This window comes from Tinamus guttatus, unplaced genomic scaffold, assembly GCF_059628265.1.
Source record: "Tinamus guttatus ecotype Peru unplaced genomic scaffold, ASM5962826v1 Tinamus_guttatus_pri_ptg000857l, whole genome shotgun sequence".
In the NCBI taxonomy this organism is placed as follows: Eukaryota; Metazoa; Chordata; class Aves; order Tinamiformes; family Tinamidae; genus Tinamus; species Tinamus guttatus.
In genome coordinates this window covers 135,854-163,545 of record NW_028289391.1, presented here as the reverse complement: position 1 = coordinate 163,545, position 27,692 = coordinate 135,854, and the positions used below count along the sequence as shown (strand labels likewise).

The 27,692-nt window shown below is 62.3% G+C and overlaps 4 protein-coding genes across 4 annotated transcripts in view; 1 reads left to right on the top strand and 3 right to left on the bottom strand.

The window, feature by feature from the left end:
• The first annotated feature begins 1,310 nt into the window (after positions 1–1,310).
• On the top strand, positions 1,311–5,475 carry LOC148591356 (scaffold protein ILK). The gene is made up of 12 exons (XM_088537712.1): positions 1,311–1,408; positions 2,325–2,490; positions 2,784–2,879; positions 3,020–3,116; positions 3,235–3,318; positions 3,589–3,674; positions 3,963–4,072; positions 4,234–4,361; positions 4,590–4,711; positions 4,792–4,891; positions 4,980–5,110; positions 5,310–5,475. Exons 1-12 carry the CDS (start codon positions 1,320–1,322, stop codon positions 5,457–5,459), a joined length of 1,359 nt encoding a protein of 452 aa, XP_088393838.1. The 5' UTR covers positions 1,311–1,319; the 3' UTR covers positions 5,460–5,475.
• Positions 5,476–6,463: 988 nt separating this feature from the next.
• TAF10 (TATA-box binding protein associated factor 10) lies at positions 6,464–8,120 on the bottom strand. Its single transcript, XM_088537713.1, has 5 exons — positions 7,937–8,120; positions 7,616–7,773; positions 7,462–7,526; positions 7,209–7,323; positions 6,464–6,566 (listed from the first exon to the last, which is right to left on the bottom strand). Exons 1-5 carry the CDS (start codon positions 8,118–8,120, stop codon positions 6,477–6,479), a joined length of 612 nt encoding a protein of 203 aa, XP_088393839.1. The 3' UTR covers positions 6,464–6,476.
• Positions 8,121–8,339: 219 nt separating this feature from the next.
• On the bottom strand, positions 8,340–16,581 carry TPP1 (tripeptidyl peptidase 1). The gene is given in 14 exon segments (XM_088537711.1): positions 8,340–8,500; positions 9,123–9,260; positions 9,333–9,491; positions 9,653–9,801; positions 9,979–10,050; positions 10,257–10,283; positions 10,286–10,444; positions 13,085–13,283; positions 13,485–13,684; positions 14,045–14,166; positions 14,760–14,910; positions 14,990–15,129; positions 15,206–15,350; positions 16,539–16,581. Coding segments are annotated over 14 exon segments (1,845 nt in total). The 3' UTR covers positions 8,340–8,359.
• A 1,963-nt stretch (positions 16,582–18,544) lies between these two features.
• Positions 18,545–27,692, bottom strand: part of DCHS1 (dachsous cadherin-related 1) — a 44,511-nt gene continuing 35,363 nt past the window's right edge. The window contains exons 15-20 of the mRNA XM_088537710.1: positions 24,980–25,191; positions 24,656–24,810; positions 23,199–23,329; positions 22,442–22,728; positions 21,400–21,538; positions 18,545–21,159 (exon numbers count right to left, since the gene is read on the bottom strand). Of these exons, the coding sequence (XP_088393836.1) occupies positions 18,545–21,159; positions 21,400–21,538; positions 22,442–22,728; positions 23,199–23,329; positions 24,656–24,810; positions 24,980–25,191 (3,539 nt within the window). The remainder of the gene's footprint in view (positions 21,160–21,399; positions 21,539–22,441; positions 22,729–23,198; positions 23,330–24,655; positions 24,811–24,979; positions 25,192–27,692) is intronic.

Genomic DNA, 27,692 nt, shown 5'->3' with positions numbered 1-27,692 from the left:
GGACCATGTTGGATGGATGGGGAAAGGCAGGACCATGTTGGTGTCACTAGGGAAGGGCAGGACCATGTTGGATGGATGGGGAAAGGCAGGACCATGTTGGTGTCAATGGGGAAGGGCAGGACCACGTTGGTGTCACTGGGGAAGGACAGGACCACGTTGGTGTCACTGAGGAAGGGCAGGACCACGTTGGTGTCACTGGGGAAGGACAGGACCATGTTGATGTCACTGGGGAAGGGCAGGATGGGGTTGTTTGGATGGGGAAGGGCAGGGGATGGGTTTGGCGCTGGCCTAGGCCGCTCACTGGAGGGTGCCGAGCTGCGAGCGCAGCGGGTGGGCTGAGGTGAGTGCAGGATGGGGATGGGGCTGCGCTGCAGGGAGCGTGAGGGCCGTGGGGAGGGTCTGGGCCTCTGGGTGCAGCAGAGGCCTGGGGTCTGGGGGCTGCTGTGGGGCAGGGGTCTCTGTGGTGGGCAGCTCTGCTGGCCGCAGAGGGCCCTGGCTCTGGGAGCAGGATCCCGCAGAGGGGTTGGGGTGTCGCTGCGGCCCCATCGCGGGGTGCAGTGTAGCCGGGGGCTCCACCGGCTCCTCGAGCAGCCGGCTCAGGCCTGGGGCAGCAGAGGCAAAGCCAGGCTGAGCGAGCGCCGCGGGCACCGCAGCTCCCGGTGCCGGTGCGCGTGGTCTCCCTGGGCAGTGCTACGTGGTGCGGGCTGAGAGGCCGCTCCGAGGAGCCGCAGCCTGCGCAGGGCCCTTGCTGTGAGCAGGGAGGAAGGAAACGCGGGCTCTTCCCAGCCCGGGAATGGGGCGGCTCACGGTGGGAGCCAGGAGAAGCTCCTGCATCCTTGGGATGCCCATCCCTTTAGTTTGGTCCTTTGCCACGTTCAGCGCAGCCCTGGCCAGGGTTCAGGGCCCTTAGAGGTGGCAGAGCCGCCAGGTCCCATGCAGGGGGGGTGCTGGACTCCTCCAGCTCCGTCCCCAGCTCTGTGCTGCATCCCGGGATGGCCGTGGTCACGCCGGGGCCAGCTGGGCCCATGGATAAGGCTGTGGGCACGGAGCCGTTTCCTGCGCACTGAGGCAGCCGCTCGTGAGGCTTTAGTCAGCTGTGAACTTCCCTTTGTGGCTGCATGAGCCCGGCCCGCCGGCCACCTCCGTGGTGACAGGGCACGTCCGGGCGCTGCCGGGAGGGGACGGGGCTCTGCTCCCCGGGGGATGCCCCTGCCGAGGGGCTGAGCGCTGACCCAGGGACAGGAGGGGCAGAGGGGCAGGGACCTCCTGCTGCTGCGCCCCCCGTCCCCAGCGCGCTCCTGTCTGCCGCAGCAGCCGCCATGGATGACATCTTCACGCAGTGCCGGGAGGGCAACGCTGTGGCCGTGCGTCTGTGGCTGGACAACACTGAGAACGACCTGAACCAGGGGTGAGCGGGCCGGGCTGGGCCGCGCGGGCGGCGGGGCCGGTGCCGGGGGGCTGGGGCACAGACCCCGCGCTCGGCCCCTTTCCGCAGGGCTTTGTCCCGGGACGGGGTGGGATTCGGCTCCTCCCCGCCCGGGCAGGAAGTTACCGCATCGCTGAGGCATGAGGGCTGCCGTCCCCTCGGCCGCGGCGCACGGAGACGGTCCCGGGCCTGGGCGGGCACAGAGAGGTGGCGGGAGCTTCCCTAGCCCCGGTGCCAGTGTGTCCCGTAACTCGGCTTCCCGCTGCGCCGGGAACGGCCCCGCTCCCGGGCGCAGAGCCGAGCGGCGGGAGCAGCCCCGCGGCCGGCAGCTCCCGTGGGCTCTCGCGGCCCGGCGGGCGCCCGCCCGGGGCCTGGCCAGGCAGCTCGGCCCCCGGGCAGGCAGGGCCAGCCCTGAGCGCCGCTCCCTCCGCAGCAGCCGCTGTGCTGGGCCTGGCCCCAGCAAGGGGGCACGGGGAGGCCCGCAGCGCCGGATCAGGACCGGGGAGCAGGGAGCCGGGACGCGCCGTGGGCCCTCATCTCCTTTTAAGGCCCGGGCAGCCTCCTCCTCCCTTACTTGGCCAGGCAGCGCGTGTGGGCTCTGGGGGAGGGGGACCGCGCGCTTGCCAGCACCTCCGCCACCCAGCCCTGGAGGAGACGGGACTTGGCCGGGGCCTCCGGGGCCCTCCTGGGGACGGGAGCGCTGCAGGGGCCCGGGCGGCCGTGCCCGGCTCTGCAGCACCCGCAGGTCGCTGCACAGCCCGAGCCGGGCGCTCCTGGTGCCGGCTGCCTGCCGGGCTGCGGTGCTGCCGCGTTGTTGCTTCCTTGGGTCAGGACACGGCACCGGGTCCGCGGTGCCGGAGGGGCAGCTCAGCAGAGCTCTCGCTGCCCATCTCCCCAGGGACGACCATGGCTTCAGCCCGCTGCACTGGGCCTGCCGCGAGGGCCGCTCCAACGTGGTCGACATGCTCATCATGCGGGGGGCTCGCATCAATGTCATGAACCGCGGCGACGACACCCCCCTGCACCTCGCCGCCAGCCACGGCCACCGCGACATCGTGCAGAAGGTATCGGCAGGACCTGCCCCGACCCCGTTGACCGTCCTCCCGTGCCCCTCGCAGGCTGCTCAGCGCTCTGCCCTGCGCCTCCCAGGACTCACGCGCTCCCCAGCTCCCGTATCGGGAGCTTGTGCGTCCTGTCTGGAGGCCTTTGAGCTCCCCCCACGTCCACCCGCACCCCACAAAGCCCGGCGTCCGTCAGAGTGCAGGGCTGGCGCTGGAGCTCCTGTCCTCCCCGCGGGCGCGCTGCTGGAGGGATGGGGATTTATGCTCTAGACTTACGGGGATCGTCCTGCCTCCAGCTGATCCAGTTCAAGGCAGACATCAACGCAGTGAACGAACACGGCAATACCCCTCTGCACTATGCCTGCTTCTGGGGACACGACCAGGTGGCCGAGGTGAGCAGAAGCCCTTGGTCAGGGCTGGGAGAGGGAACTGGCCGAGGGTACTATGGGTTGGGGGAAGGTGGGATGGAAAGAGGGCAAGGCAAGAGGCTGGATGTGGTGTGAAGCGGAAAGACACTCACTTTCTCTTTCAGGACCTCGTGAGCAACGGGGCTTTGGTCAGCGTTGCTAACAAATACGGTGAGACACCCATCGACAAAGCCAAGACGCCACTGCGGGAAGTCTTGAAGGGTAGGATGTTCTTCCTCTGGCCCCAGGGCCGCCCCCATCTGCTGCAGTCCCACGTGCAGCATTGGCGAGCACATGAGCTCACCGTGCCTGCACTGTCCAACTCTTGGTCCCTCTGCAGAGCGTGCTGAGAAGCTGGGCCAGAGCCTGACCAAGATTCCCTACAAGGACACCTTCTGGAAGGGCACAACCCGCACACGTCCCCGTAAGGACAGAGCCTTTGCTGAGGGACACATTGTCTGGAGGGGCAGATTACAGCTCCCCTCCGTGGCTGGGCTGGCACCCACGAGGCAGCAGCAGTTTGCACCGCAAACAGCTCCTTTTGGAGATGGGCAGCACCTCGGGTGGCTCCTGGCAGGAGTGGGGTGTCCCTTTGGTACTCCCTGTCCCTGTGCTCTCAGGGGATGTCCGGAGAAAGGTCCCATGAAACCAAGCAGCTCCCACAGGCTCTTTCCATCTCTCCCTCTTGTTACAGGAAATGGGACACTCAACAAACTTGCTGGAATAGACTTCAAACAGCTGAGCTTGGGCCAAAAACTCAACGAGAACCAGTCAGGAGAGGTGCGTGGGCCTGCTCATCTCTGTGAGATAAGATAGCTGCTTTCCTGCAGATCCCTGCTCGCCCAGCATTACTGCTCCATTTCCATAGCCAAGCGTGGGGCCAGCCCTCACAGAGCAGGCACCTGCCCTGGACTAAATGCCATGGGTTGCTCCTATACTCGGTCACAGCTGTTGCACAGAGCTGTGGTCAGACCCCCATGTGCCCCATTGCCCTGCGCGCAGGGCTGTGGGATACTTGGAGATGGAATCGCCCTTCCACGGGGACTAACTCCACTCATCCCCCTGCAGTTGTGGAAAGGGCGCTGGCAAGGCAATGACATCATTATCAAAATGCTGAAAATCCGGGACTGGACCACTCGGAAGAGCCGAGACTTCAATGAGGAATATCCAAAGCTCCGGTGAGCACTGGCATCCTGCTGGTGGTGAGATGGACAGGGTTGGTGCCCCAGAGAACGGTGCCTGGGGGGACAGGAGGATGCCCTGGGCTGTGCGCTGTGCCGGGCTGGTGCGGGGGTATGGGCAGCACTCGCTGTTCTCAGGACTGTCGCATCTCTTGCAGGATCTTCTCACATCCCAACGTGCTGCCAGTGCTGGGTGCCTGCCAGGCCCCCCCTGCACCCCACCCCATCGTCATCAGCCACTGGATGCCCTACGGCTCCCTTTACAACGTGCTACACGAGGGAACAAGTGAGTGCTGGTGGAGATAGCAAGCTAGGGGCAGGTTTGGTGTCTGCCAAAACAGACAGGACTTCTCTGTGATGTGGGGGAGCTCTGGCTGCAAGAACCAGCCTGGCCCTGGTTTAAGCTTAGGCTGCAGTCCCCGTTTCCTCGTTTCCAGTCCCTTCTTCACATGCCTTTCCCACAAGTGGGCCTGGCATCACTTCCTCTCACTGTCCTCTTGCCGTCTCCCTGCAGACTTCGTGGTGGACCAGATGCAGGCAGTGAAGTTTGCCTTGGACATTGCGCGCGGCATGGCCTTCCTGCACACGCTGGAGCCCCTCATTCCCCGCCACCACCTCAACAGCCGCAGCATCATGGTGAGCGTCAGTGCTGCCGGGCTCAGCCCTTCCCCCTGGGGCAGGACAGGCTCCCCCCACGACTGCCCCTCTCCCCCCAGATCGACGAGGACATGACGGCGCGGATCAGCATGGCCGACGTCAAGTTCTCCTTCCAGTGCCCGGGGAGGATGTACGCGCCAGCCTGGGTGGCACCAGAAGGTGAGCTGCGAGTGGCCACATCCCTCCTGCTCCTTGTCTCTTCCTTGCCCTAAGCCCTGCTCGGTTTGCCATGTTGTATTCCCTACAGCCTTGCAGAAGAAGCCCGAGGAAATTAACAGGCGCTCAGCAGACATGTGGAGCTTCGCTGTGCTGCTGTGGGAGCTGGTGACCCGCGAGGTGCCGTTCGCAGACTTGTCCAACATGGAGATAGGCATGAAGGTGAGGGGTGGGCAGGGAAAATGGCACCATGGAAACCAGATCAGAACCTGTCTGGGTTTGCAGGAGCCTGTGGGGAGGGGGCAGCAGGGCCTGGCAGAGGATACCCCACCTGCACACGTCCCAAGGCGCCTGCTGGGCCTTTCAGCTCCACAGCGGAGCCCGGAGCAATGATAGCGCTTGGCTTCCCCTTTGCTCTCAGGTGGCATTGGAGGGGCTGCGTCCAACCATCCCGCCTGGCATCTCCCCACACATCTGCAAGCTGATGAAGATCTGCATGAATGAGGACCCAGCCAAGCGCCCCAAGTTTGACATGATCGTGCCTATCCTGGAGAAGATGCAGGACAAGTAAAGGGAGGTGCCTCCCAGCCGCCTGCCGCTGCCGTGCTCCCCTCCCCACCACCCCCAAGTGCCTTCTTAACCCCCGAGCCGAGGGGGAGCAAGGGATGCCCCCACCCCCGAGCCAGCCACGGACACACGGTACAGACACGCTGCTCCCCACGGAGGTGCCCTGCGGACTTCGGGCACCGTAGCGCCAAGTCTGGGCAGCACCTCCCTGCTCCCAGGCAGCCAAGGCAGTCGGAGCAGCGCGGCCGGCCCGGGCCGCTGCGCACGCGGGGCTCTGCAGGCCGGGCCGGGGCGCAGAGCCATCCTGCCCGCCCTCCCCGGCCCAGAGCAGCTCCCCGCGCCAGTGCCAGCCCTGGTGCTCTTCTCTACACAGGGGCAGGGGGTGACGTTTGCCGGTTTGCGCCCAGCACCACCCCGGCTTCGCGCTTCACTTATCGTTTCCATCCAGGCCTTGCGGAAAAGCCGCCAGCATCTGAAATAAACATTTGTTACGAAAACAGGCTGCTGGCAGAGGGTGCGTCCTTGTGCAGAGCGCTGCAGCCACAGAGCCGCTTCCCAAACTCCTCCCGTATGGGGCGGCACAGCTGGGGCTCTTGAGAGAAGCGCCCGGCTCCATCTGTGGTGGCAGCGGACAGGGAGCAGAGCTGGGCTCTAGGAGATTGGTTTGCCTGGGAGGGAGATCGGAGAGGAGGGCTGGGCAGTTCTGTTGCCACTTCACCTTCTGTCAACTTCTGGGGGCTGAGATGGGCCCCCACAACTAGTGAACGCTGCAGCTACCATCCCAGGTGCTGAACGCTCCAGCAGACTTCTCTCTAGGACCATCAAAGGCATAGCACCAAGTTTCATTTATGTAGCAAAGCCTGAGGCCTTTGCAAGCCTGCAACTGTGGTAGAACTCATGGCAGGCAAGACATTCACATGGGGGCTGGAGATAAGCTGCCTTTGCACAAGAGAAAAAATAAAACTACCCAGGGGTCTGTTAATGGCACAGAAACAGCTCTACAAAAGTCCATCCTCAGTCTTTATGTGAAGTAATGTGGCTTTTTGACATTGATGCCATATTCTGCAAGTGCCGGCGTCAGATCCTCCATAGTCAGTGTGTACTTCTTATCCTGCAGGGACAGGGAGGCTGGTCAGTGACAGCAACAACAGGCTGAACTGCAGAGTGTTGCTCAGAAGCCCATGTGGTTTGGGGTTTTCCTCTATAACGGTGGTGACCCATATATCCACAGTTCCCAGAATCAGCTGCAGATCTGTGTCTTGGGCATAAACCAGCGTTTAAGTGCTAAGCATTTCACTTGCTCTCTGCCCCACTGGCTCAGCAAGCACAGAACCACACTGAGCACTACTCAAAAGCCATAAATTAAACCTCCAGCACAAAGCTCCAGAACCACAAATAGCTGGTGACTAGGAGAATTCCCAGAAATGGTTTCTACGCACTTACTGCCTGTTTATATTTTTCCTTAAGCAGCAAGGCGACGTGCCCCCTAGTCTAATCACAGGCAGTGATTCAAACATTCCTGTGAAGCCATCGAGGCAGCTCCGTTAACTCTGCTGCCCGTTTCATGTCCTCACTCGTGTCCCTTTCCCACTGGCAGAACCTTGGCTCCCTAGCGAGGCTGTCAGGCCGCTCTTGAGGAGCTTTTCAGCAGCACAATAGATTTGAAACAGATGCCTGCAACACGCATCTCACCCGGTGTCTGCGGGCCCAGAGACCGTCCTTCCCCAGAGCAGCAGCTCCATCCTTTTCTCACCTTGCTCTTGTTACGGGAGCTGCCAGAGGCTGTTCCCTTCATCTTGCAGTGCTGCAGCGCGTCATTGGCAATGTCAGAAATAAACTTCTGAGCAGCCAGCGAGATCAAACGAATGCTGTCCAGCAGAGAAAGACAGGGATTTCTTTAGACAGAAGGCACTGAACACCAATGGGGTTAAGTTGCCTTCTCTGGGACCCCAAGAGACCAAACCCCGGAGAAGGTCCTTGAAACCAGACCCACGGCTGCCACTTACATGCGAGGATCAGAGGCTTCAAACCCTGCCCTGTTCAGGTAATAGCCTGTGACGGCATCTGGGATCTGCAAAAGAAAAGAACGAGAGAATTCCTGTGCTGCAGCTTGCAGGGAACAAGGAGGCACCTCATCCCGCCCCCGAGCCGCCCCGTTACCGTGGGCGTGTAGTCCTCCAGCTGCATGAGGAAGTCCACGAGCGGCGTCGTGGACACCACAGGCTTCACATCCCCGTTGGCGGCGCTCGGGGGCACGTAGACCCCGTTGGACATGGCCCCCTCAGCAGGCGCCGCGGCCGCAGCCGCCGACACGGGCACTGCGGGCACAGAGGGCATCAGCGGACACTGCCCCACGCAGACCCCCCGGGGCCCGGCCCCGCACCGGCACCCAGCCAGCCGGCTGCGAGCACCGAGCCCTGCACCCGGGCCCCGCACAGGCCGCCCCCAGCCCCGGGCCCCCTTCCCCCGCTCGCCGCTCACCGGCGCCCCTCGCGCCCGCCGCGCCGCCCTCGCCCCCCCGCGCCGCGCCGCCCGCCGCGCCCGCGGGCGCCCCGGGGACGCCGCTGCCGCCCGCCGCCGGGCTCGGCTTGTTGCTGTCGGCGGCGGGCGCGGGCGGCGCGGGGGCCGCCGGGGCCGCGGGCTCGGGCTCGGCGCTGCCGCTCATCCGCGCGCCGCGCCGCCAGGCGCCTCCGCTCCGCGCCTGCGCCGCCGCCGCGCGCCCATTGGTCCGCCCGCGCCGCCGCCGCGCGCCCATTGGCCCCGCCACCCGCCACTCCGCCGCGCACCGGCCCCCGAATAAACGGAGACGGAGGCCAAGAGGGGCCGCGCCAGGCTGTGTTTTTATTGCTGCGCGCGCGGCTGGGGAGCGGGCCCATCCCGGTGCCGGTGCCGGTGCCGGTGCCGTCAGGACGCCAGCAGGGCCCGCAGCAGCAGCGGGAAGTTGGGAGTGCCCCAGCCCGTGACCGGGTCCCAGGAGGGGCCGGCGCAGAAGCCCTGTCCTTGCACGGTGTCGTCCAGGCAGGAGAGGTGGCAGCCCTGCGTCACCTGCACGCGGCCTCAGCGCCACGGCCCGGGGGCAGCGGGGACCCCCAGCCCGCGCACCCGGGTTACAGGGACCCCGTGATCCAGGAGGGCGTGGGGAGCCCGGGACCCCCATCCCTATGGGGACCCCCATCCCTATGGAGACCTCCATCCCTATGGAGACCCCCCTGTGCACCCCGGGAGGGCAGGGGACCCCCTCACACACCCCTGGGGACTCTGTCACGCACCCCTGCAAGGCAGGGACCCCCCCGCACACCCCTGGGGACCCCCACAACCCACAGGCCTGGAGGAATTAGGGACCCAACTCCACTACCCCCAAGGGGGGACAGGGGACCCCAGGGGGTTTGGGACCAGTTGTCTCCCCCACCTCCTCTCCGAACAGGGACAGGACCCAACTGCCCAGCAGGCCCCGGGTACCCCAGGCAGGGGGGGCAGGTGCCCTCCAGGGCTCCCTCCCCCACAGAGCCGTGGGGCCCGGTGCCTATAGGGATCGCTGGTCAGCACCCGCCCCTCACCCCCAATCTCATCTGGGGGGCCCTGCCTGCCCCCCGCACACCCACAACACAGGGTTGGAGCCCTGCACCCCGCACCCGGCGTGGGGAGCCCCGCGGCCGCCCACACTCACATCATAGAAGGCGGCGCCGTGACCCCGCTCCGGCAGCTGGTAGAGCAGGGGGTTGAGGAAGCCGAGCGGCGGGAGGCCTCGCTGCAGGCGCCGCTCGTTGATGAGGGCCACCATGCCGGCCACCACCGGCGTGGACGCCTGCGGCGAGCGCGAGCTGTGAGCACCGGGGCGGCGGAGCCAGCGCGCGCGGCCCCCGCTGCGCCTCCGTACCGAGGTCCCCGACACCCAGGGCAGGGGGATGCGGTTCGTCACCACCCAGTAGTTATCAGACAGCGCAGCCAAGTCAGGGTAGGCACGACCGCTGCTGTTGTAGTAGGAGCTGGGAGGCAGCTTGGAGGCCGAGCGCAGGAACCGCTGCACGGTAGTCGCCTGGAGGAAGAGCGTGATGAGGGTCCTGCTCTTATTGATCCTGCTCCCGCCTGGCCCCAGCCCAGATCCGGAGCACATCCCAGCACTCGCTCCTGCGAGTCCGGCACAACCCACGATCCCATCAGAAACCCCTGGGAGTAGCAGGGCAGGGGCTGCCTCACCTGGTATTCAGGCATGGGGAAAACATTGCTAAAGCCCCCTCCACTGATGTAATCTGTCACCTCTGCGGTCACCAGGAAGGGGTTCTTGAAGGATGTGCCCCCGACAGTGGTCACGTAGGGCTGTGGGGACAGGAGTGGTGCATGATGCCCTCTGCATGGACCGAGCCCCTCCCTCCCTTCTTCCACCCGCACGGAGCGGGGGCTGCGCCGGCTCCGAGGCCCAGGAGTCCCCGCAAAGCCAGCCTGAGGCAGCAGCCCACGCGGGCCTGGGCGAGCCGTGGCAGCCACGTCCACCCGGAGGGCCCAGGTCAAGCCGCTCCCATTACCTGAGGCTGGGAAGCTGGGCCGGAAAGTGTGGTTGCCCCTGGACACCCTCCTGCAGCCAGCGCCATCGTCCCCTGCGGGCAGGGACCACCGTTACCGGGCAGTGCTGAGCTGCCCGCCTGCCCAAAGCAGCAGGGAAGGGGCTGCCCCCCTTGAGCCGCAGCTCCTGCACGGGGCCGATGGCCATAGCGGCCAGGGGAAGCTTCCCGGGGCCAAGGCTGCTTGTGCGTGCCCAGGGCCGAGGTTTTCCTGGCAGCACAGCGCCAACGGCAGCCCGCACCTGAGGCAAAGAGCACGGTGAGGCCCGCGCGGCTGCCTTCATGAACTCCACGTTGACGCGCTGCAGGTAGGCGCGCGACAGGCTGTCCTCGTCGTCGCCGTAGCTCACGGAGTGCACGCCGGGCAGCGCGGACATGTTGCTGAGCAGCAGCAGCCAGGCCAGGAAGGGCTCCTGGCTCTCGTGCCTCCCTGCAGGGAGGGAAGGGGCAGGTTTAGCTTGTCCCATGGCGGGGGCTTGCAGAGCACAGGGCTGAAGGGGCCTGCATGCCCCAGCAGCAGCACTGATGCTCGCAGCAGCTCGCAGTGCTGCCGGCCCCATCTGCAGCAGCTCGGCCGCAGCATCCCTGCAGGCTCCGGCGGCAGCACGGCGGGTACTGGACATCGCCCCACACCTGAGGCAGTGCCCAGCTCCAAGCTCCTTCCCACACGAGACATGGAGTTACCAGAGCAAACCCAGAAAAGGGCTGCAGGGGTGGCTAAGGGACTGGTAAGTGACTCATCTCCCTCATGAGGCATGGCCAAGGGAGCTGGGGTTTAGTCCAGAGAAGAGGAGGCTCAGGGGAGACCTTATTGCTCTCTATATGAAAGGAGGCTGTAGTGGGTTCATCTCTTCTACCAATAGGACAAGAGGAAATAGCCTCAAGTTGTGCTAGTGGAGGTTCAGGTTAGACATGAGGAATTTCTACACGGAAAGAGTAGTCAAGCATTTGAACCGCCTGCTCAGGACAGTGGTGGAATCACTGTCCCTGGCATGCTCAAGATATGTGTAGATGAGGCACTCATGGACATGGTTTAACAGGAAGGATGGTGATGGGTTTATAATTGGACTTCATGATCTTGAGTGTCTTTTCCAACCGCAATGATTCTGTGATTCTAAGCTGCATAAACCCATGGTGGGGGTGCAAAAAGGAAGAGCCACGCTCTTTCCAGTGCTGTCCAGTGGGCACAAAATCAAACACAGGAAGCTCCAACTAAACATTGGGGGGGGAAAAAAAATCTCTTTTACTGCAAAAGGATGAGTGAGCTGAGCACTGGGGAAAGGTGCCCGGAGAGGTGGCATGGCCTCCCTCCTTGGAGGTGTCCAAAGGCTGCCTGGACATGGCACTGAGCACCTGCTCTGGTAACTGTTTGAACAGGGGCTGCCCTAGATACGACACTCACAAGAGCCCAGAGGTGCCTCCCAACTGCAACTTGTGTGCAATCCCGTGCCATAGGGGATGGTGCTGGGCTCCGGCTCTGCTGGAGGCCTAGGGAAAGGGTCGCCCCCAACCCTGGGCAGGTTTTTACTTTCATTCACCATCTTCCTGAGCAGCTGCTGCAGGGCTGTAACGACCCTTGCAGACAGGCCGTGGTGCAAAGCTCTTCCTGCACCCACAAGCAGAGCTCTCCAGAGCCTGCTCAGGGACACCTGTCCTATCCCTTCCCTGTGCCAAGGCAGGTGAGTGTGATCCTGTAAATGGCAGCTCTGCTCGCTTCCACCCACAGCTGCCACTCACCCTCATGCTGCCCATTCCCATGGCCTGGATGAGTCTGCAATGCACCTCCCTGCTGCCTGTGTCCTGCTTGGCCCATCTCCTCTCTGCAACCTGCTGGGCTGTCTCCCACTACCTCTGCCTCTCTTCCACATGTTCTTTGCCCCACTCCACAGGCAGGAGGTGGAAGGCGCATGTGCCTTCCAAAAGGTGAAGATGGAGCTGGGGGTCCTAAATGTGCTCTGCCTCCTGGCCAGTCCATCTCTGACCTGGAACATACCACCCTTCGTGCTGCAGCACTGCAGCCATTACTGTGCGGCCTGGTTTGCAGCGCAGCTTCCTCAGATTGCCTCACTCTCTTTTATCTAATCTGGCAGACTTGCGGGCAAGAGAGCAGCTTCACATCCTCAGAAAGAGGAGGCAAGAGAAAGAAGAAAATGAGACACTTGTTGTACTCTCTCCATGAGAAGGAAGCAGACTGGGATAGATGCTTTATCATTTTTGAGGGATGTGGAGCTGCTGGAAAGAGTCCAGCGCAGGGCCACAAGGATGATCAGGGGCCTGGAACATCTGCCCTATGAGGAGAGGCTGAGGGAGCTGGGCCTGTTCAGCTGGAGAAGAGAAGGCTGAGAGGGGACCTGAGCAGTGTCTAGAAGTACCTCAAGGGAGGCAGTGAGGAGGATGGGGCGGCCTCTTTTCACTGGTGGCCACCGACAGAACTAGAGGAAACGGCCGGAAACTGAAACACCAAAAGTTCCACAGGAACTTAAGGAAAATTTCTTCCCAGTGAGGGTGCCAGAGCCCTGGAACAGGCTGCCCAGAGAGGTTGTGGAGTCTCCTTCTCTGGAGATCTGCAAAACCCGCTTGGACGCAGTCCTGTGCCACGTGCTCTAGGTGACCCTGCGTGTGCAGGGGGGTTGGACTAAATGATCTCTAGAGGTCCCTTCCAACCCCAAGCATTCTATGATTCTATGATTATACTGTGCAGTCAAGCTGTGGAACTTCTTGTTGCAAGAGTCTGTAGCTGATGAAAGTTTACATGGATTCAAAAAGCAGCTCTAAACTGGTGGAAGATGAATCCTCTAGCAGCTGTTCTACAGCCACCTCCTGCTCTGTAGGCCTATCACGTGCATGTCGGGAACACTGGGGACACACCATTCACAAATACCTCCAGCCATTCACCTTTGCCTCTTACCAGAGACAGATAACAGACTCAATATATCTAGTTCTGTGTTCCTGACAAAGCGCAAGCGTCTCCCCAGGCAGCAGCAGATGTGCTATCGCTACAACAGCAAGGAGGAGGAGCATGAAAGGGCCACAGGGCAGTGCAGAGCAGCTGCAGAACAGAGATCAGTACCTGAGTTGCTGAAGACCCATGTGGAAATGTTGGCTCCTGTGCTCATGATGTATTCCACATCCAGACTGGCCTCCAGCCCAGCCTTGCCCCAGCCCTGGTGCCCAACCACACGGTCAACCTGAGAGCGGTGGCCAAAGCTGCTGCCAAAGAGCTGCATAAACTCAGCCACATCCGCCTGGTGGAAATACTGCTCCAGGAACTGGGGGGACAAGGAGCCAACAGTGAGGATTTGTCCTGATGACCTGGAGAGCTGGCCCGCCGCAGGTCTGTGGAATGCCAGATGGTCCTGCACTCCCACCAGATGCCGAGGACTCCCAGGGCCAAGAGAGCACCCACATACTGAAGAAACCCCATGTGCCAAATCCCCATAGCATGTGAGCCTTGGGCTGCAAGCATTTACCTGCGCACAGGCCTGGCTGTTGTTTGCCAGTACCCCGACATCTCCTCCTGTCATGTTGTATCTTTTACGGATGATGGAGGGTGTCACACCCAGGTGGAAAGCCGCTTTCCCTCCGTGGTGCTGCCTTGCTTCTGCTTCCTTCTTGGCCCAGGCTCTGCTGACCACCTTCCTCTCTGCAGGGAACCGGTGCAGACCCCCCACTGGTACAGAAGCAAAAAGGACATGGACCAGTTATTAGGGCCCAAAGCTTTGGCCAGGCAGTGTTAGAGCCCTGCTGCTTCATCCTCACTGTGCCTGCTCAGCCCCCACGCTGCAGAGGGCTGGGCACGAGCTGCTCCCTTCGGGTTCCTCCCTAATCCTCATAGATGTCACCTGGCAACACACCTCCATCTCCGCACTGCCAGGCCACTAGTCCAAAAACACCTACTTCAGACACTGGCTAATCTGCCGCGCTGTCCTCTCAGTCCCCACGGCAGCCCAAACCCAGCTGGCAGCGCTCAACCTCCCCTGCGCCAGAGCTCCCTGTTCCAGGGAGCCCAGGTGCCCCACGGAGCTCCTACCAAAGTCGATGTGCTCGGCCAGCTCCTCAGGGACGCTGTAGGGAAGTGGGGAGCGCACAACGCTGCGCCGACCTTTCACATAGCGGTGGAACTCGGCCCCTGGCAGGAGGCGCTCGGCTGTGCTGCAAGACAGGGACCGCGATACACGGGACTCGCAGGACGGCTCCAAGCACAGAGCGCATCTGAGCCTGGCGACTGGGATGACAACATGTCTGCGCTCTGCACGGCCTCCCACACCCTTCCACCCTCTTGCTGCTGAGAAGAGTCAGGGCTGAGTCCTGCTTCCCACCAGCACAGGGCTTGTGAAGCAAAGGGCATCACCACTACCCAATTGACCCCAATTGAGGCCTGACAGCCAAATGTGAAATAGAGCTTCTGTGCTGCAGGGTCACGCACAACCCTGGCCCCTGTGAGCACTAAGTGCCTCTGAAAAGAGGAAGGAGGAGGTGCAGCTAGGCCAAGCACCCAGCATGCAGGGACAGCCTGTGCTCAGCACTCACATGCTGGCCTGTGGGTTCCTGGTGACTGACTAGGGACACAGGACACCAGCTCTCTGCTGCAGAGCCCTCACTGAGAAGGCAACCAGGCCAAGCCCTGTGTGCCCCAGCCCGCAGGGCAAAGTCCCATGGGCAGGATGGCCCCGTCAGGACGCAGCCTCTCTGCTGCCAGCGGCGGCACGGTCTCTGCAGCAGGCCCAGTGCCGCCCAGGGCTCACCTGGCGGGCATGCGGCACTCCAGGAAGTCCAGGGTGCTCACAGTGCTGCAGCTCCCCACGCCGTGGCCCTGCAGCCACTTGAGCACGGTCATGAGCGCAGCCGGGGAGGGCTGCACCAGCTCCCGCACCTGCTCCAGGGACAGGTAGCGGCCTGCGGGCACAGAGCAGGCCATGAGCGCAGGCACGTGCGGGCGGCGCAGGCCGGGCAGCACGCGGCAGGCGGCCCATACCATAGCGCGGGGAGCGAGGGTCTGAGACGGCGTCGACGAGACGGGCGAGGTGCGCGGTGCCGCGTTGCCGCAGGGCCAGTGTCAACTGCACCTCGTGGCCGGGGCCGACGCGGCCGGCGGGCGCCCAGCCCGGAGGAAGCCTAGGGACGGCAGCGGACTGAGCCACGGGCAGGGAGCACCCGAACCGGCCCCGGGACCGGCCGCCCCCGCACCTACCGGAAGGGCTGGTCGCGCTCCAGGGCCAGGCCCGCGGCGCAGCTCCAGGCGGCAGCGCACAGCGCCAGCACGGCCGGGACCACCCCGCGCCTGCGGGACCGGGGGGACACGGTCACGGGAGCCGGCGCCGCGGCCCCTGGGGCGGCTGCGGGCCCTTCCCCCGCAAGGACCCCCGCCCGCCCGTGCCCCCGGCATTGGCCTCCCCCCGGGACCGGCCTCCCCCGGCCAGGGCGGCCAGGCGATGCTCCAGGACCTGCTGCCCCCCGGGACCCTCCCGCCCCGGCAGCACGGGCTGGGCCGGACCGGGCCGGGCCGGGTCGAGTCGAGTCGGGCCGGGCCGGGCCGGGCCAGGCCCCGGCCGCGGGCGCCCCGAGCCGCTCCCGCTGCCCCCCGGGCGCCCCGTTACCCCCGCGCCATCCCGCCGCCTCCCGCAGCGCCGCCGTCACGTGCGGGGGCACATGAGTGCCGTCACGTGACGATCTCGCCGGCACGGTCACGTGGGAGGGGCGGCCGCTGCGCTGCCCCGCGCCCCGTCCGCACCGGCCCCGGCAGCCCCGGCCTGGCCGCTGCCCCGTGCCCTGGGCGCTCGCTCTGCTCAGCCGCGGCCGGGCAGGCAGCCGGGGCAGCGCGGCCCACCCGGCTGCCCAGCTGGATGCAGCTTAGAGCAAGGGCTTATAAGTGGGCTGAGATTTGTGGGAGATTATTTGCTAGATCTGTCTGGCCGGCAAAGATTAAGGAGCTCTGACAGAGCTAATTACTCTAACGAGCATCTGCTGCTGGGCTGCTGGGTGTTCTGCAGACCAGGCTCGGAGTGGGAGCCTGATAGGGGTCACAGACAGAGCAGGACCTCTGGGTTCAGTGCCCTGCACACCCCAGGCTTCTGCTGTGGCTCCTGTGGACAAGGCAAGTCTGGGCTCTACCCAGGAGTGCTGGGCTCGGGCCACGCTGGGGAGAATGGTGTCATCCTTCTGGTCTCCAGAGCCCCCCATGGGGTGCGGGACACTGCAGGATGCGTGCGGAGCCCTGATAGTTGCATGGACTTAGCACAGGGCGCACCGCATGCTCGTCTATATACAAACAAGTGTGGTTTATTAAGGCATTTCTTTGAGAAGTTGGCACTTGGGTCCAGGCCGTGCTGAGTGGCCTGGCATGCAGGCCTACGAGCAGCGCCCAATACATGCAGCTCAGCAAGACACGATACAAAAGGTACAAAGTAGAAAACAGGAGTCGTAGTACAACGTGTAAAAATAAATAACTGGGGGCTTGACTCCCAGCCAGGCTGGGCTGCTCGTGCCTGACCCTCCCGTGGGGCTCATGGCACCCCTGAGCTTGCCTGGCCACAGGACAGAGCCGTGGACCCGGCTCAGTGTCTCCATGGCCAGCTCAGTGCACCCAGCCCTCTGGTCCCCACAGGCCACAGCTGTGCAGATGGGGCCCACGGTGCACCCATGGCTCCCGCAGCCCCCAGTCCTGTGGTGCTGCCCTGTGCCCTGCAGGCTCCTGTGGCCACCAACGCTGCAGGGCAAAGGCACAGCAATGTACCTGGGGTGAGGGGACAGTTGAGTGAGGGGACGATTGTGGTGAGGGGGTGCCCATGTGCCGCGCTGTACTGGGGACAGGGCTGTGCATGTGGGAGGTTTGGGGCTGAAGTGCTAGTTGTGCTGGGGCAGCAGTGGCAGGTGGCTCTGAGCTGGAAATACCAGAGGAAGGGGCACAAGCAGTGGGTTTTGGCCACGGTGATAAAGCATCTAGACTGGGTTGCTGCCACGGTGCGGACAGGTTTCAGCTGAAACTGGGAAGGAAAAAGGGGAAAAAAGGTTGTGATATGAAGGAGATTCCCAAACCCCTTGAACAGCCCCCAACCCCCCTCTCAGACAGCCAGGTGCCTCCCAGCACTGCACGGGTGCTGCCTCAGTGCCCCGCACCGCGGCTTCACGTGCACCCCAGGCTCCCGGGGCCCTGCTCAGGGGCCATGGGCCAGTGCTGCACGGCTGTGCCTTGCCACCACGCATTGCCTCAGACACTGCCACAGCGCATTGCCCCACACACTGCTGGCGCCTGTGGTCATGTAACGCTGGTGCGAGGCTCCTGCGCAAGCAGCGCTGCCTTGGGGACGGGGACCAGCCCCAGGGGAGCGCGGCTCCCCCCGTGCTCGCGGCGCGGCAGGAAGAGGCAGTGCACACAACCTGGGTGGCATCTGCGCACCGTGTCCCAGCCTGTCCCTATGCGCATGGCACCACAAGGCCATGGGGGAGGCCTGTCCCTGCTGTCCGCTGCTGTGACTGCTGGACACCCAGCTGTCCCCAGCCCTGTGGCGGGACAGCCACCCAGATCTGCAGAGGGGTGGCAGTGCATGGGTTCTGGCTGCTGGTGAGCCTTGCTGCCTTGCGGGAGCCAGAACATCTCATGCGGCTCCTTGGCCCTGCTGCACTGCATCACACTGACATCCCCAGCCTGTCTGGGTGGCATGTCCCAATACCCCCTAGGCAGCATCGCCTCGATACCCCTAGTCAGCCTCTGCACCAAGCTGGCATTGCCTCGATGCCCCAGTCTGCCCGTGCACCTGGGTGACGTCCCCAGCCCGCCCATGCACCCAGACTGCATCGCCAGGATGCTCCCAACCTGCCCGTGCGCCTGGGGAGCATCACCCCAATGTGCCCAGCCTGTCCGAGTTTTGTTGTCGCCCCAACACTCCCAGCCAGCCAGTGGTCAGATGGCACCTGACAGGAATGGCTTCTGGAAAGGGGCTGCTGCACCCCTGGCCCTCCAAACCTAGTGCTGGGGATGGGGTTCCCCAGCAGCCTGGGGAGAGATTCCTAATAGAGCCCACATGGTGATGGGAAGTGGAAAGGCCTTCCTTGGAAAGGCCATGCATTGCCAGTGCATCCCCACTGGCACTGGAGCAGACACTGCCCCATCTCAGGAAGCAGAATCAGCCCTTCACAGCCCTGCAGGCAGCAGGGCAGAGGCAGGGCACCGCGTTCCTGCGCAGGGACAGGCACTGGGACAGGGTCAGGTCCTGGCTCAGCAGGGACGGCCCAGCCTCCTGCTGCACCCCGGCTGCCACAGGCTGCGCCGGGCCAGAAAGAGTGGAGTACCATGAAGCAAAGTTGCCCGCTGCCCAGCATCCGGGACAGCACCAGGAGCCGCAGTCCACGGGGCATCCAAAGTGGCGTCGAACCCGCCAGCCCACAGGGAGCGAAAGGGACCGGCAGCCCTGGCATAAGCAGGATCCTGCGGGCCAGGGGTCCCGGCCGGGCAAGGTGCCGGGACACAGGACTGTGCAGGCAGCCTCAGGCTCAGCCCTGCTCCTGGCCCTGTGGCCAGAGGCTGCAGGGACTAAATCCTGAGCTCAGCCTCCTCAGGGGGCTCCAGCGAGTGCTCGGTACTGATGGCAGAGGCGGAGGGACCCTGCGAAATGCCGAAGGGCGAGACGACAGGGGAGCGGGCAGCCAGCGGGGACAGCGAGGGGGAGAAGCTGGGTGACATGGCGGAGGAGGAGATGGAGCCCTCGTGGCTGATGGGCGAGCGGCGCAGGGAGGACGGGAGCGGGAAGGTCCTGCTCGCCGGCGGCTTGGGGGGCACGGACTTGGCGCCTGGGTGGGCCACAGCAGTGATGAGGGGCGGGGGGTCGATGCGAGGCTTGGGCTCAGCCTTGGGCTTGGCGGGGAAGGGTTTGCGCAGGGAGCTCTCGTCCTTGAGGCGGGCGATCTCAGTGAAGACGCTGGCCAGCGGTTGGAACTGGGGGCACCAGTTGAGCAGGTAATCCCAGTTGTAGCTGCCACGGAGCTCCTCGTCTCCAGCCACGATGGCGGTGAGCGAGCCCTCTGCGCAGGGCTTGCCGTCCTCCGGGAAGGCGTAGTCCTGCGGCGGCGCCGAGACGCCGAGGCCGCAGCGCACACCCAGGAAGGCGCTGCCGCCCCCGTCCTCGCGGTACAGCTGCGGCGGCCCAGGCAGCAGCAGCCCCGAGCCCTTCTTGCTCTTGAACCACTGGGCGCTCTCCAGGGCCACCGGCTCACAGGAGATGTCTGAGAGCTGGTCAGCGTCCTGCTGGATGCCAGAGTCAGGGCCACGGGCGGAGATGTGCTCCTGCATGGAGGCCGTGATGCTGGCCACGCGCGGGTACTCGTTGATCATGCGGATCTCGTCATCCTCGGCTGCCTCCGCTGAGCCCCGGCCGCTGGAGTGCGAGGGGTCCAGGGAGCCGCCGCGCGTGTAGGGCCCTGCTGGTTCAGCCCCGTAGCCTGGCAGTGCCTGGTGGTAAATGTGCTCGGCGCCGGGCAGCGCTGGCTCCTCGCGGCCCAGCTTCTGCAGGGAGCCGCTCTGCGTCCGGCCCAGCCGCCCGTCCCCCTCCGGCTTCTCGCGGCTGCGGCGGTGGCGGGAGCGCACCAGCGCCAGCACGATAGCCACGGCGGCCAGCACCACCACCACACCCAGCGAGGCCGCCACGGCCACCACCAGCAGCAGGTTGAGGTCAGGCGCCAGGCCGAAGGACGTGTGCGTGACGTCGACGGTGACCTGCGCCGCGGCCGAGCGGGAGGCGGGCAGGGGGCTGCGCGCCTGCACCTCCAGGCTCATCTCGCGCGGTTCCCGCTTGGCGCGCCCACCCCCAGCCTGCGGCTGGCTGTCCACCCGCAGGTAGATGGTGCCTGTGGTCTGGTTGACGGCAAAGTAAGGCGAGGGCTTGGCGAGGGAATAGAGCACCACGCCGTCAGCCCCCTCATCCTCGTCTGTCGCCAGCACCCGCCCGATGCTCTGCCCTTTCCGGGCACCCTCCGGGACCTCAAAGCTGAAGGAGGGGCTGAGGAAGATGGGATCATACTCATCCTCCCCTGTCACGAGCACCCGCACGGTCACGGTGGCCGAGGCGTTGCCAGCATCTGTAGCCCTCACCAGCAACTGGAAGGCCTTGGCCCGCTCATAGTCGAAGGTGAGGCGCGAGCGCAGCTCCCCAGAGCTGCTGTTGATGGCAAATGCATCCCGGCCCTCCAGCACGCCAGGCTCCCCTGCCGGCTGCTCCAGCACGGCGTACTGCAGCTCCCCAAAGATGCCAGTGTCTGCATCGACGGCACGCAGCGTGGTGACCAGCGTGCCAGGCGGCAGGTTCTCCCGCAGGCTGGCGCTCAGCACCTCCACTGGGAAGTAGGGCTTGTTATCATTGATGTCCTTCACCTCAATGGCCACTGGCACCAGCGCGAAGTGCTGCCCTGGTGCATCCATGGCCTGCACCACGAGAGAATGCAGCACCTGAGTCTCCCGGTCTAGAGGCCGTGCCAGGCATAGGGCCCCTGTGCTCTCATGAAGTTGGAAGGTGCCATGCTGGTCACCTGAGCTGATGCTGTAGCGCACGCGGCCGCGGGGCCCCGAGTCGGCGTCCTGAGCCACCAGGCGCAGCAGCTCCGTGCCCGGCGGCGCACTCTCGCTCACGGTGGTGCGGTACTCAGCACGGGCGAACACAGGTGGGTTGTCGTTGACATCCCGCACGGTGATGAGCACGGGCACTGTAGCGCTGCGCTGTGGCAGCCCGCGGTCAGAGGCCGCCACAGTGAGGTTGTAGAAAGAGATGGCCTCGAAGTCCAAGGGCTCCACGAGCACCAAGGCACCCTGCGTATGGAGCTGACCCCCAGCCCAGGCCACCCGACTCTCCACCTGGAAGGCATTGCCGTTGTTGCCGCTGACGATGGTGTAGTCAAAGCCCGCGTTCTCCCGGGAGAGGTCTGCATCACCCGCCTCCAGCGTCAGCACCGTGGTTCCCGGGCGCAGGTCCTCAGGAACGCTGGCGTTGTAGCGTGGTGCCTTGAAGCTGGGGCTGTGGTCATTCACATCCAGCAGCTGGAGCTGCACCGTGGCCCAGGCTGATAGGCTGGGAGAGCCATGGTCACGGGCCTCCACCACCAGGTCCAAGGTGGGCTGGCTGGTGTCGAACTCCACCCGCTGGATGGTGAACAGGGTCCCTGTGGAGGAACAGAGCCAGGGTCAAGATGGGAAATGGGGAGCGTGCAAGGTAGCAGGGATATTGCCTGGAGGGACGAGCATCCAGGGTGCTGCAGTGGGGCATATCACTAGGCACCACCATGGTTCCTCTCTAGCTGGAGGGCCAGCTGAGCCTGGCCTGGCATGGGAGCCCCTCTCTCCACAGGCACTATCACAGCAACCCACAGCATGGGTTGCACAGAGCAGCCAGCCCCACGCACCATTGCTGGGATCGATAGCGATGTCAGGGCTGGGCACGGCCAAGTGGTAGGTGACATCTCCGTTGCTGCCCGAGTCTGGGTCGGTGGCACTGACGGTGAGAATGGCGCTGCCAGCGGGTGTGTGCTCCGGCAGCATCACCTGCAGGAAGATGGAGCCGCGGTCAGTCAGTGGGACCCTGCCTCCCAGGAGCGGCTGGGCAGAGCTGTGGGGCCTTCAATGGCCGGGCTGCCCCAGCTCAGCCCCTGCCTGCACTGTCCCCGCCTCCACACCAGAGCTGCCCCCCATGCGCAGCCTCCCAGTCTGGCAGGGGGGACCTCTGACCAATGGCATCTCCCAGTTACCAATCTTTTACCTTTATCTGCTAAACTAAAGACCTCTAGCAGCTCTTGTTTTCTCTACAAAAGATAATCTAGACAACTCAAAACACCCCTTATCTTTTTGGTGTGCTGAGCTGAGAACATGTGCAAGAAGACAGGATTCAGTGCTTGCCTATCCCTGAAGTATTCCTGGCTTTATTCCTGAACTTGCAACATCCTTTTTAAAACCATGGCCACCAAAATGGAAAGCAGTAGCCAACAGGGCTTCTTTATGAGGTCAACTGCAGAAGTAGACAGGCTTCCCACACCTCCACTCCAGAGATGCATCACATTGCATGAGTTGGATAGGCTTTTGCTCAGTGACCTGCCTGTGGAGGGGGGACCCCAGACTAAGTCCTCACCAGAAACACTTGTCCAGGCCATTACACAGCTCCCACTGATTTTCGTTTTCCCATCGAAGGATGGCCTGCATACAGCTGCAGTGCTGCAGCACTCTGTGGTCTTGGCCTCCCGGTTTCCCCACAGGGACAGCATGAGGGGCAGCAGGATGCAGGGGAAGCCCTGGAGGAGAGGGGCCAGGATGGGCTCAGCCCCATCTCCATGGGGCCCTTTGCTCTGGGCAGTCCTGGTGAGGCCAGGTCAGTTGTGCCAGGCAGTGCTGCAGCAACAGCAGAGGGTTTGGGCTGCCTGGACCCTGCGAGCTCAGTGCCCTTGTGCACTGTACCTGGTAGAAGCCCTGGCTGAAGGTCGGCGCATTGTCATTCACGTCCTCCACGACGATGGTGAGGTTTGCCTCGGTCTCATGGCGGGTGTCAGAGGCACGCAGGGTGAGGGTGTAGTGGCTGCACTGCTCGTAGTCCAGTGGTCCTGTCAGGGCGACGTGTCCCCCGTACCGCAGCACGCTGAACATGCCTGTGGCATCACTGTCCAGCACCAGCATGTAGGAGAGAGCGGGGCCCGAGTCCACGTCGTTCCCTGTCAGCTGAGCTATCTGGGTGCCCAGCAGTGTGTCTGGGAAGAAGCAAGGCTTTAGCAAGTGCCCTCTCTCTCTGGAGAAGATATTGTCAGAACCAGGCCCAGCCCAGAGACAGCAGCACTGAGGACAGCGGGGAGACACTGGTAGTGATGGGACCTCCCAGGGATTGAGCAGGGCAGGCTGAGGCTGTCACAGGGAGAGGACATGCATGCCATGGTCAGAGAGTAGGCACATGAAGCTAGAGCCGCTGCAGCGCAGACAGGGGCCGAGGATGTGAGGGGAGTGGGGTGGGCTTCCTCAGGATGGAGCTGAGGCACAGGGGCTGCTCATCCCCAGCCCCAGGCTGCCCTGGATGAGTCAATGTCCAGGGACAGGTGAGTTCAGCCAGCACGGTCAGCACAAGCCAGGCTCCAGCAAGGGAAGGGACTGGCTTCTCCCCCACCTACAGGCCTCCACTCCACTGCTATGCAGCTCACATCGCTTCAAGAGTCTGAGATACACTTACTCTCCGGGACTCGCACCTCCCAGGGTAAGGGGATGGTGGGGCTGTTGTCGTTGACGTCCATCACCACAACAGTCAGTGTGGCAGAGCCCACAAGAGGCGGTATCCCTCTGTCCATCGCTGTTACCACCAAACTGCAAGCAAGCACAAGGGCATAGCATCAGCACAGGCGGGACTCAGCTTCCGTCCACAAGGTTCACAGATGGGTGGCTGCAAATGTGAGGAGAGGCACATGCAGGCTCAGCGCCTGGACCTTGCAAAGGGCCCTGTATGTGTGTGCAGCGCCTGCAGCGTGTGCAGGTGGTAGGGGATGCGTGCACAGCATCTGCAAGGGCTGGGGGTGGATGCGTGCACAGCATCTGGCACACGTGTGTGGGGCAGTGGTGGATGTGTGCACAGTTTGGGGAGCGTGGAGAAGCGGCACATATGCATCTGGAGCACAGGGTTGGAAGGGCAGCACTTTTGTATCCAGCACCTGGCACATGCAAGTGGACAGTGGATGTGGGCACTATGTCTCGACCATGGGGTGGAGAGTGGATGTGTTCACAGCTCCTGACACATGCACAAGGGACAACTCTCCTGTGGTGAGGAGCCTTAGTGTGCAGCCTGCGCAAGGGGCAGTAGGAGGGAAGGAGAGTAGGGCAATGCAGGCACAATATCTGGGAGAGTGCAGAGAGGAAGGTTACAGCATTCAGAGCAGAGTTAGAGCACAGCTGGGGAATGCACGGAGGCTCTGTGTGTGGGGAAAGGCGACAGACACGTGAGTGAAATGAATGCCCGAAGCCTTTCCATGTCTGGAAAACAGGTAGAGAGTTATGCAAACATCAGAGTGTTTGTATGGGGGGAATATAAGCTGGGGTGGAGTTGTGGCACTTGTGCCCTGTGTCTAGACCACACATGTACAGGAGGCTGGGAGAGGACCTGAAGTCACTGTGGAGCATGTGCCCTTATTTTACATGCTTGTTCCTGCAACCGCAGTATGTCAAGAACACATGGTGAGGTGCCCAGAGGAGCTGAGCTTAATACAAGAGGGCTTGCAAGAGCATTGGGGCAGTGCCCAGCTCCTGGAAGATGTGATAGCGCAGGAGGGTGCAGTGTGTGGGAGTGGGAAAAGACTTTAGGATACATGGCCTGCATTAGTGAGGCAGGAAAGAGAATGGACACTGTCCTTCAAGGCAGCCCACTGCCCCCCTCAAGATCTTCACATATTTGCTGAGATCAGGCTGAGCAGAGCACTGTCTCATCTCATGGCCATCTGTCATGCCCTTGGGACTGTTTGCTGCCCATGTTTCAACTGAGCCCTACTTTCCACTGTTGTGTGGCAAAAGCATTTTACAGGCTGGGTTGAAACAGTTTTGGATGGCATCAAGGATCAGAGGATCCTCTGCAATCATGAGGATGCTGCTCCATAGCTATGACCTCCTCCTGTCTGTGCCACAAATTGGCCTGGCCCCACTCACCGGGTCTGGGACCAGATCTCCCTGTCCAGGATGGCAGCTGTGGTGATGGTGCCAGTCTGAGGATCGATGTGGTACAAGCCGGTCATTGGCAAGGACTGATTGATGGCATAAGTCACCTGTCCATTCGCTCCCTGATCCAAATCATCTGCCAGGACCTGCAAAGCCACATGGAGCAGTGGTTGTGTAGCACTGCAAACCAGAGCACTGCAGGCTAGACCTACAGAGCCATAGGTCCCAGCCCTAGCCCCAGCACCACCCTCACCCCTTCAGCCCATAAGGGGCAAGCTGAGGGTCCAGGTGTCCCTGCTTTGCCTCCAAAGTTACCTGGATGACTGGGGAGTCATAGCTCTGTGACTCCCAGATGAACGCCACGTAGTTCTGCAGCTGGAAGCGTGGCAGGTTGTCATTGACATCTTGCAGGTTAAGGTTTATGGCCATAAAGCCAAAGGAAGCTGTTGTCTCTGCCTGGACCACGAGGCGCAGGCGAGGGCTGGCCTCAAAATCCAGGCTGCTGGAGTCCTGAACTGAGATGGCACCTAGTAGAGGGGAAACAGCAGGGTGTTTTGCCAGGGAAGAGGTGGCAGCAAGGCACTGCCCCATCTCTTCTATCCCCCTGTGGTCAATCCATCCTTCTACTCCTCTGTCCATTCCCAGGGATATGGAAAATATACTGAGCTCCTCCAAGCCTCCTCCAAGCTGAGAGCCCCAACAAGCTGCCAGGGGTGTTACCTCTTGTCTGCCTGGTACCCCGGTGTGTCTCAGAGATCCCCTGATCTTGTTAGCTCTGGAAGCAAGTGCCTCGTGCACAACTCACATCCTGACCAAGCTGCCCAGTGCATTAATCAGACTGCTCAGCTTCCCCTTATACTCAAGTGTGCAGTAATTCTGTCACTGGAGACCCCACTGGAACTATGGCCAGTTTAAAAAAGAAATGACCCATGTCAAATCTCATATTCCCAAGAAGCTTATCAAGCCTCCAAAGTCACCTAACCAGAGCTATGAGTCTAGGAGTCTAGGCCTGGTGAAATATCCCCAGCAATGTCATGGGACAAGTATCCATTCTTATACTCCTGAGCCACTGTGCTGGGCTCTCATAGCAAGGAAATGTTGCTTTCCCAGCCACTAAAACAATTGGCAGCATTTCCACAGGGATGGAGCATCTATCATATGAGGAAAGACTAAGTGAGCTGGGCTGGTTTAGTCTGGAGAAGAGAAGACTGAGAGGAGATTTGATCAACATGTTCAAGTACCCGAGGGGTGAATGCAGGGAGGATGGGGCCAGGCTCTTCTCTGTGGTGGCTGGTGACAGGACAAGGTGTAATGAATCCAAGTTGAAACATAGGAAGTTCCATCTCCATATGAGGAGGAACTTCTTTAGTGTGAGGCTGACAGAGCCCTGGAACAGGCTGCACAGAGAGGTTGTGGAGTCTCCTTCTCTGGAGATCTTCAAAACCTGTCTGGATGCAGTCCTGTGCCACATGCTCTAGGTGTTCCTGCTTGAGCAGAGGGGTTGGACTAGACAATCTCTAGAGGTCCCTTGCAACCTTAACCATTCTGTGATTCTGAGTGATTCTGTGATAATGAGAAGAAACTGAGCTCCTACTGCTAAATTCCTGCCCCAGGGAAGAGTCTTACGTCTATTTCAGCCTCTACGTGCAACCATGAGGTGAACTAGTCAGGCAGCAGGGATGTGAGTACTGGGCATTCAGAAAAGCCCTGTGGCCTCAGACGAGCTCAGATCTGGCATAAGAGCTCTGCTGCCAGCTCTGCATGATAGCATAAGTGCAGATAAACACAGCTGAAACCAGGCCATACATCTAGGAATGGAAAATGCAGACTACAGCTTCTCTGAGGAGCAGCTGTGTCCTCAGCTCCTGCACCTGGAGGACTGCGAGCCAGCTGTGCTCCCCTGTGCCCCTGGTGCTATTGATCTGCTGGAGAAGGCCCCACATATGGGGCTTGGTCCAAGCAAATACAAGGAAAGCAGTCAAAGCAACCCTCCCTATGACAGGCTGCTACTGCCTGGGATGGGAAGAGACGAGTACAGGTGAGGATGTCCCCATGGCTCCCCTGCTCCAGCCTCGCAGTGGGCACCTCGGTACAGTGGGCAGGACTCCTCAGTCTTGCCCAGCTCTCACACCACTCCTGTGGACACCAGAGAGCTTGGGGACAGCATAGCTCAGTCCCAGAGCAGAGCCCAGCACCAGCCTGCTGCAAGAGCCAGGCAGCGTTTTATGGATGGACAAAGGGGACCCAAGGAAGAACACATTCTCAAGATAAAACCCAGTGTTTTCGGCACTTTGTCAGAGGCAACTGTTTCCTCACCAAGATGAAGTGACATTGTCACAGCAAGCCCAGCTCAGCCAAGACATGGCCAGGGCAGCTCAGGAACAGCTGGCAGGCACAGCCTGACGAAACATGGGACAGAGGAACATGAAGGGACAGGGATCACCCTGTGAGGACACAGAGTGCCCTTCTATGACCAGGTTAGATCTTTCTGCAGCTCAGCATGACAGTGCCTCAGCCACATGTGCAGCACGGCCCTGCTCAGACCACCCAGGACAACAGAGATGGCTTTGCTTGCTTAGTCTCACCCTCCCACACTAGGGAGAAGACCCTGCCGCACAAGGCGAGAGGAGAGGGGCTCTGCCAGGTCTGTCCCAGCCATGTTGTCTGCACAGAGACTTAGCTCAAAGCTGCTGTGGTGGCTGCAGCGTTTGCAACAGCCTCTTTGGGCCAGGAGGACCAAGGTCCCCCAGCAGCTGCTGCTGTTGCACAGTCCAGCTCTGAGCTGGCACAGGGAGGAGGAACAGTGCTGGTGGCCCTGGGGACAGCCTGGGCATTGCTTGGGGCAGCCTTCATGGCTAGGTTATGACAGCAGCCATTTAGGCATTGTCCAAGAGGTCTGGCTGCACGTGGGAGCTTTGTGGCCGATAGCTCAGAGACCAGAAGGGATCGGTCATGGTGCCACCCATTAGCCCTTCCTGCCCTTCATGAACATATCAGCTCCAGGCCAGCTCCACCGCCACTTCTGAAC

Excerpts from the sequence above, each read along its gene's own strand:
- TAF10 (XM_088537713.1), bottom strand. The coding sequence starts at position 8,120 with ATGAGCGGCAGCGCCGAGCCCGAGCCCGCGGCCCCGGCGGCCCCCGCG. Across the intron at positions 7,527-7,615 it reads TGGAGGACTACACGCCCACG|ATCCCAGATGCCGTCACAGG; the intron begins GTAACGGGGCGG and ends TTTCTTTTGCAG. Across the intron at positions 6,567-7,208 it reads GCTCCCGTAACAAGAGCAAG|GATAAGAAGTACACACTGAC; the intron begins GTGAGAAAAGGA and ends CTGTCCCTGCAG.
- LOC148591356 (XM_088537712.1), top strand. The coding sequence starts at position 1,320 with ATGGATGACATCTTCACGCAGTGCCGGGAGGGCAACGCTGTGGCCGTG. Across the intron at positions 3,319-3,588 it reads CACAACCCGCACACGTCCCC|GAAATGGGACACTCAACAAA; the intron begins GTAAGGACAGAG and ends CTCTTGTTACAG. Across the intron at positions 4,362-4,589 it reads CGTGCTACACGAGGGAACAA|ACTTCGTGGTGGACCAGATG; the intron begins GTGAGTGCTGGT and ends GTCTCCCTGCAG.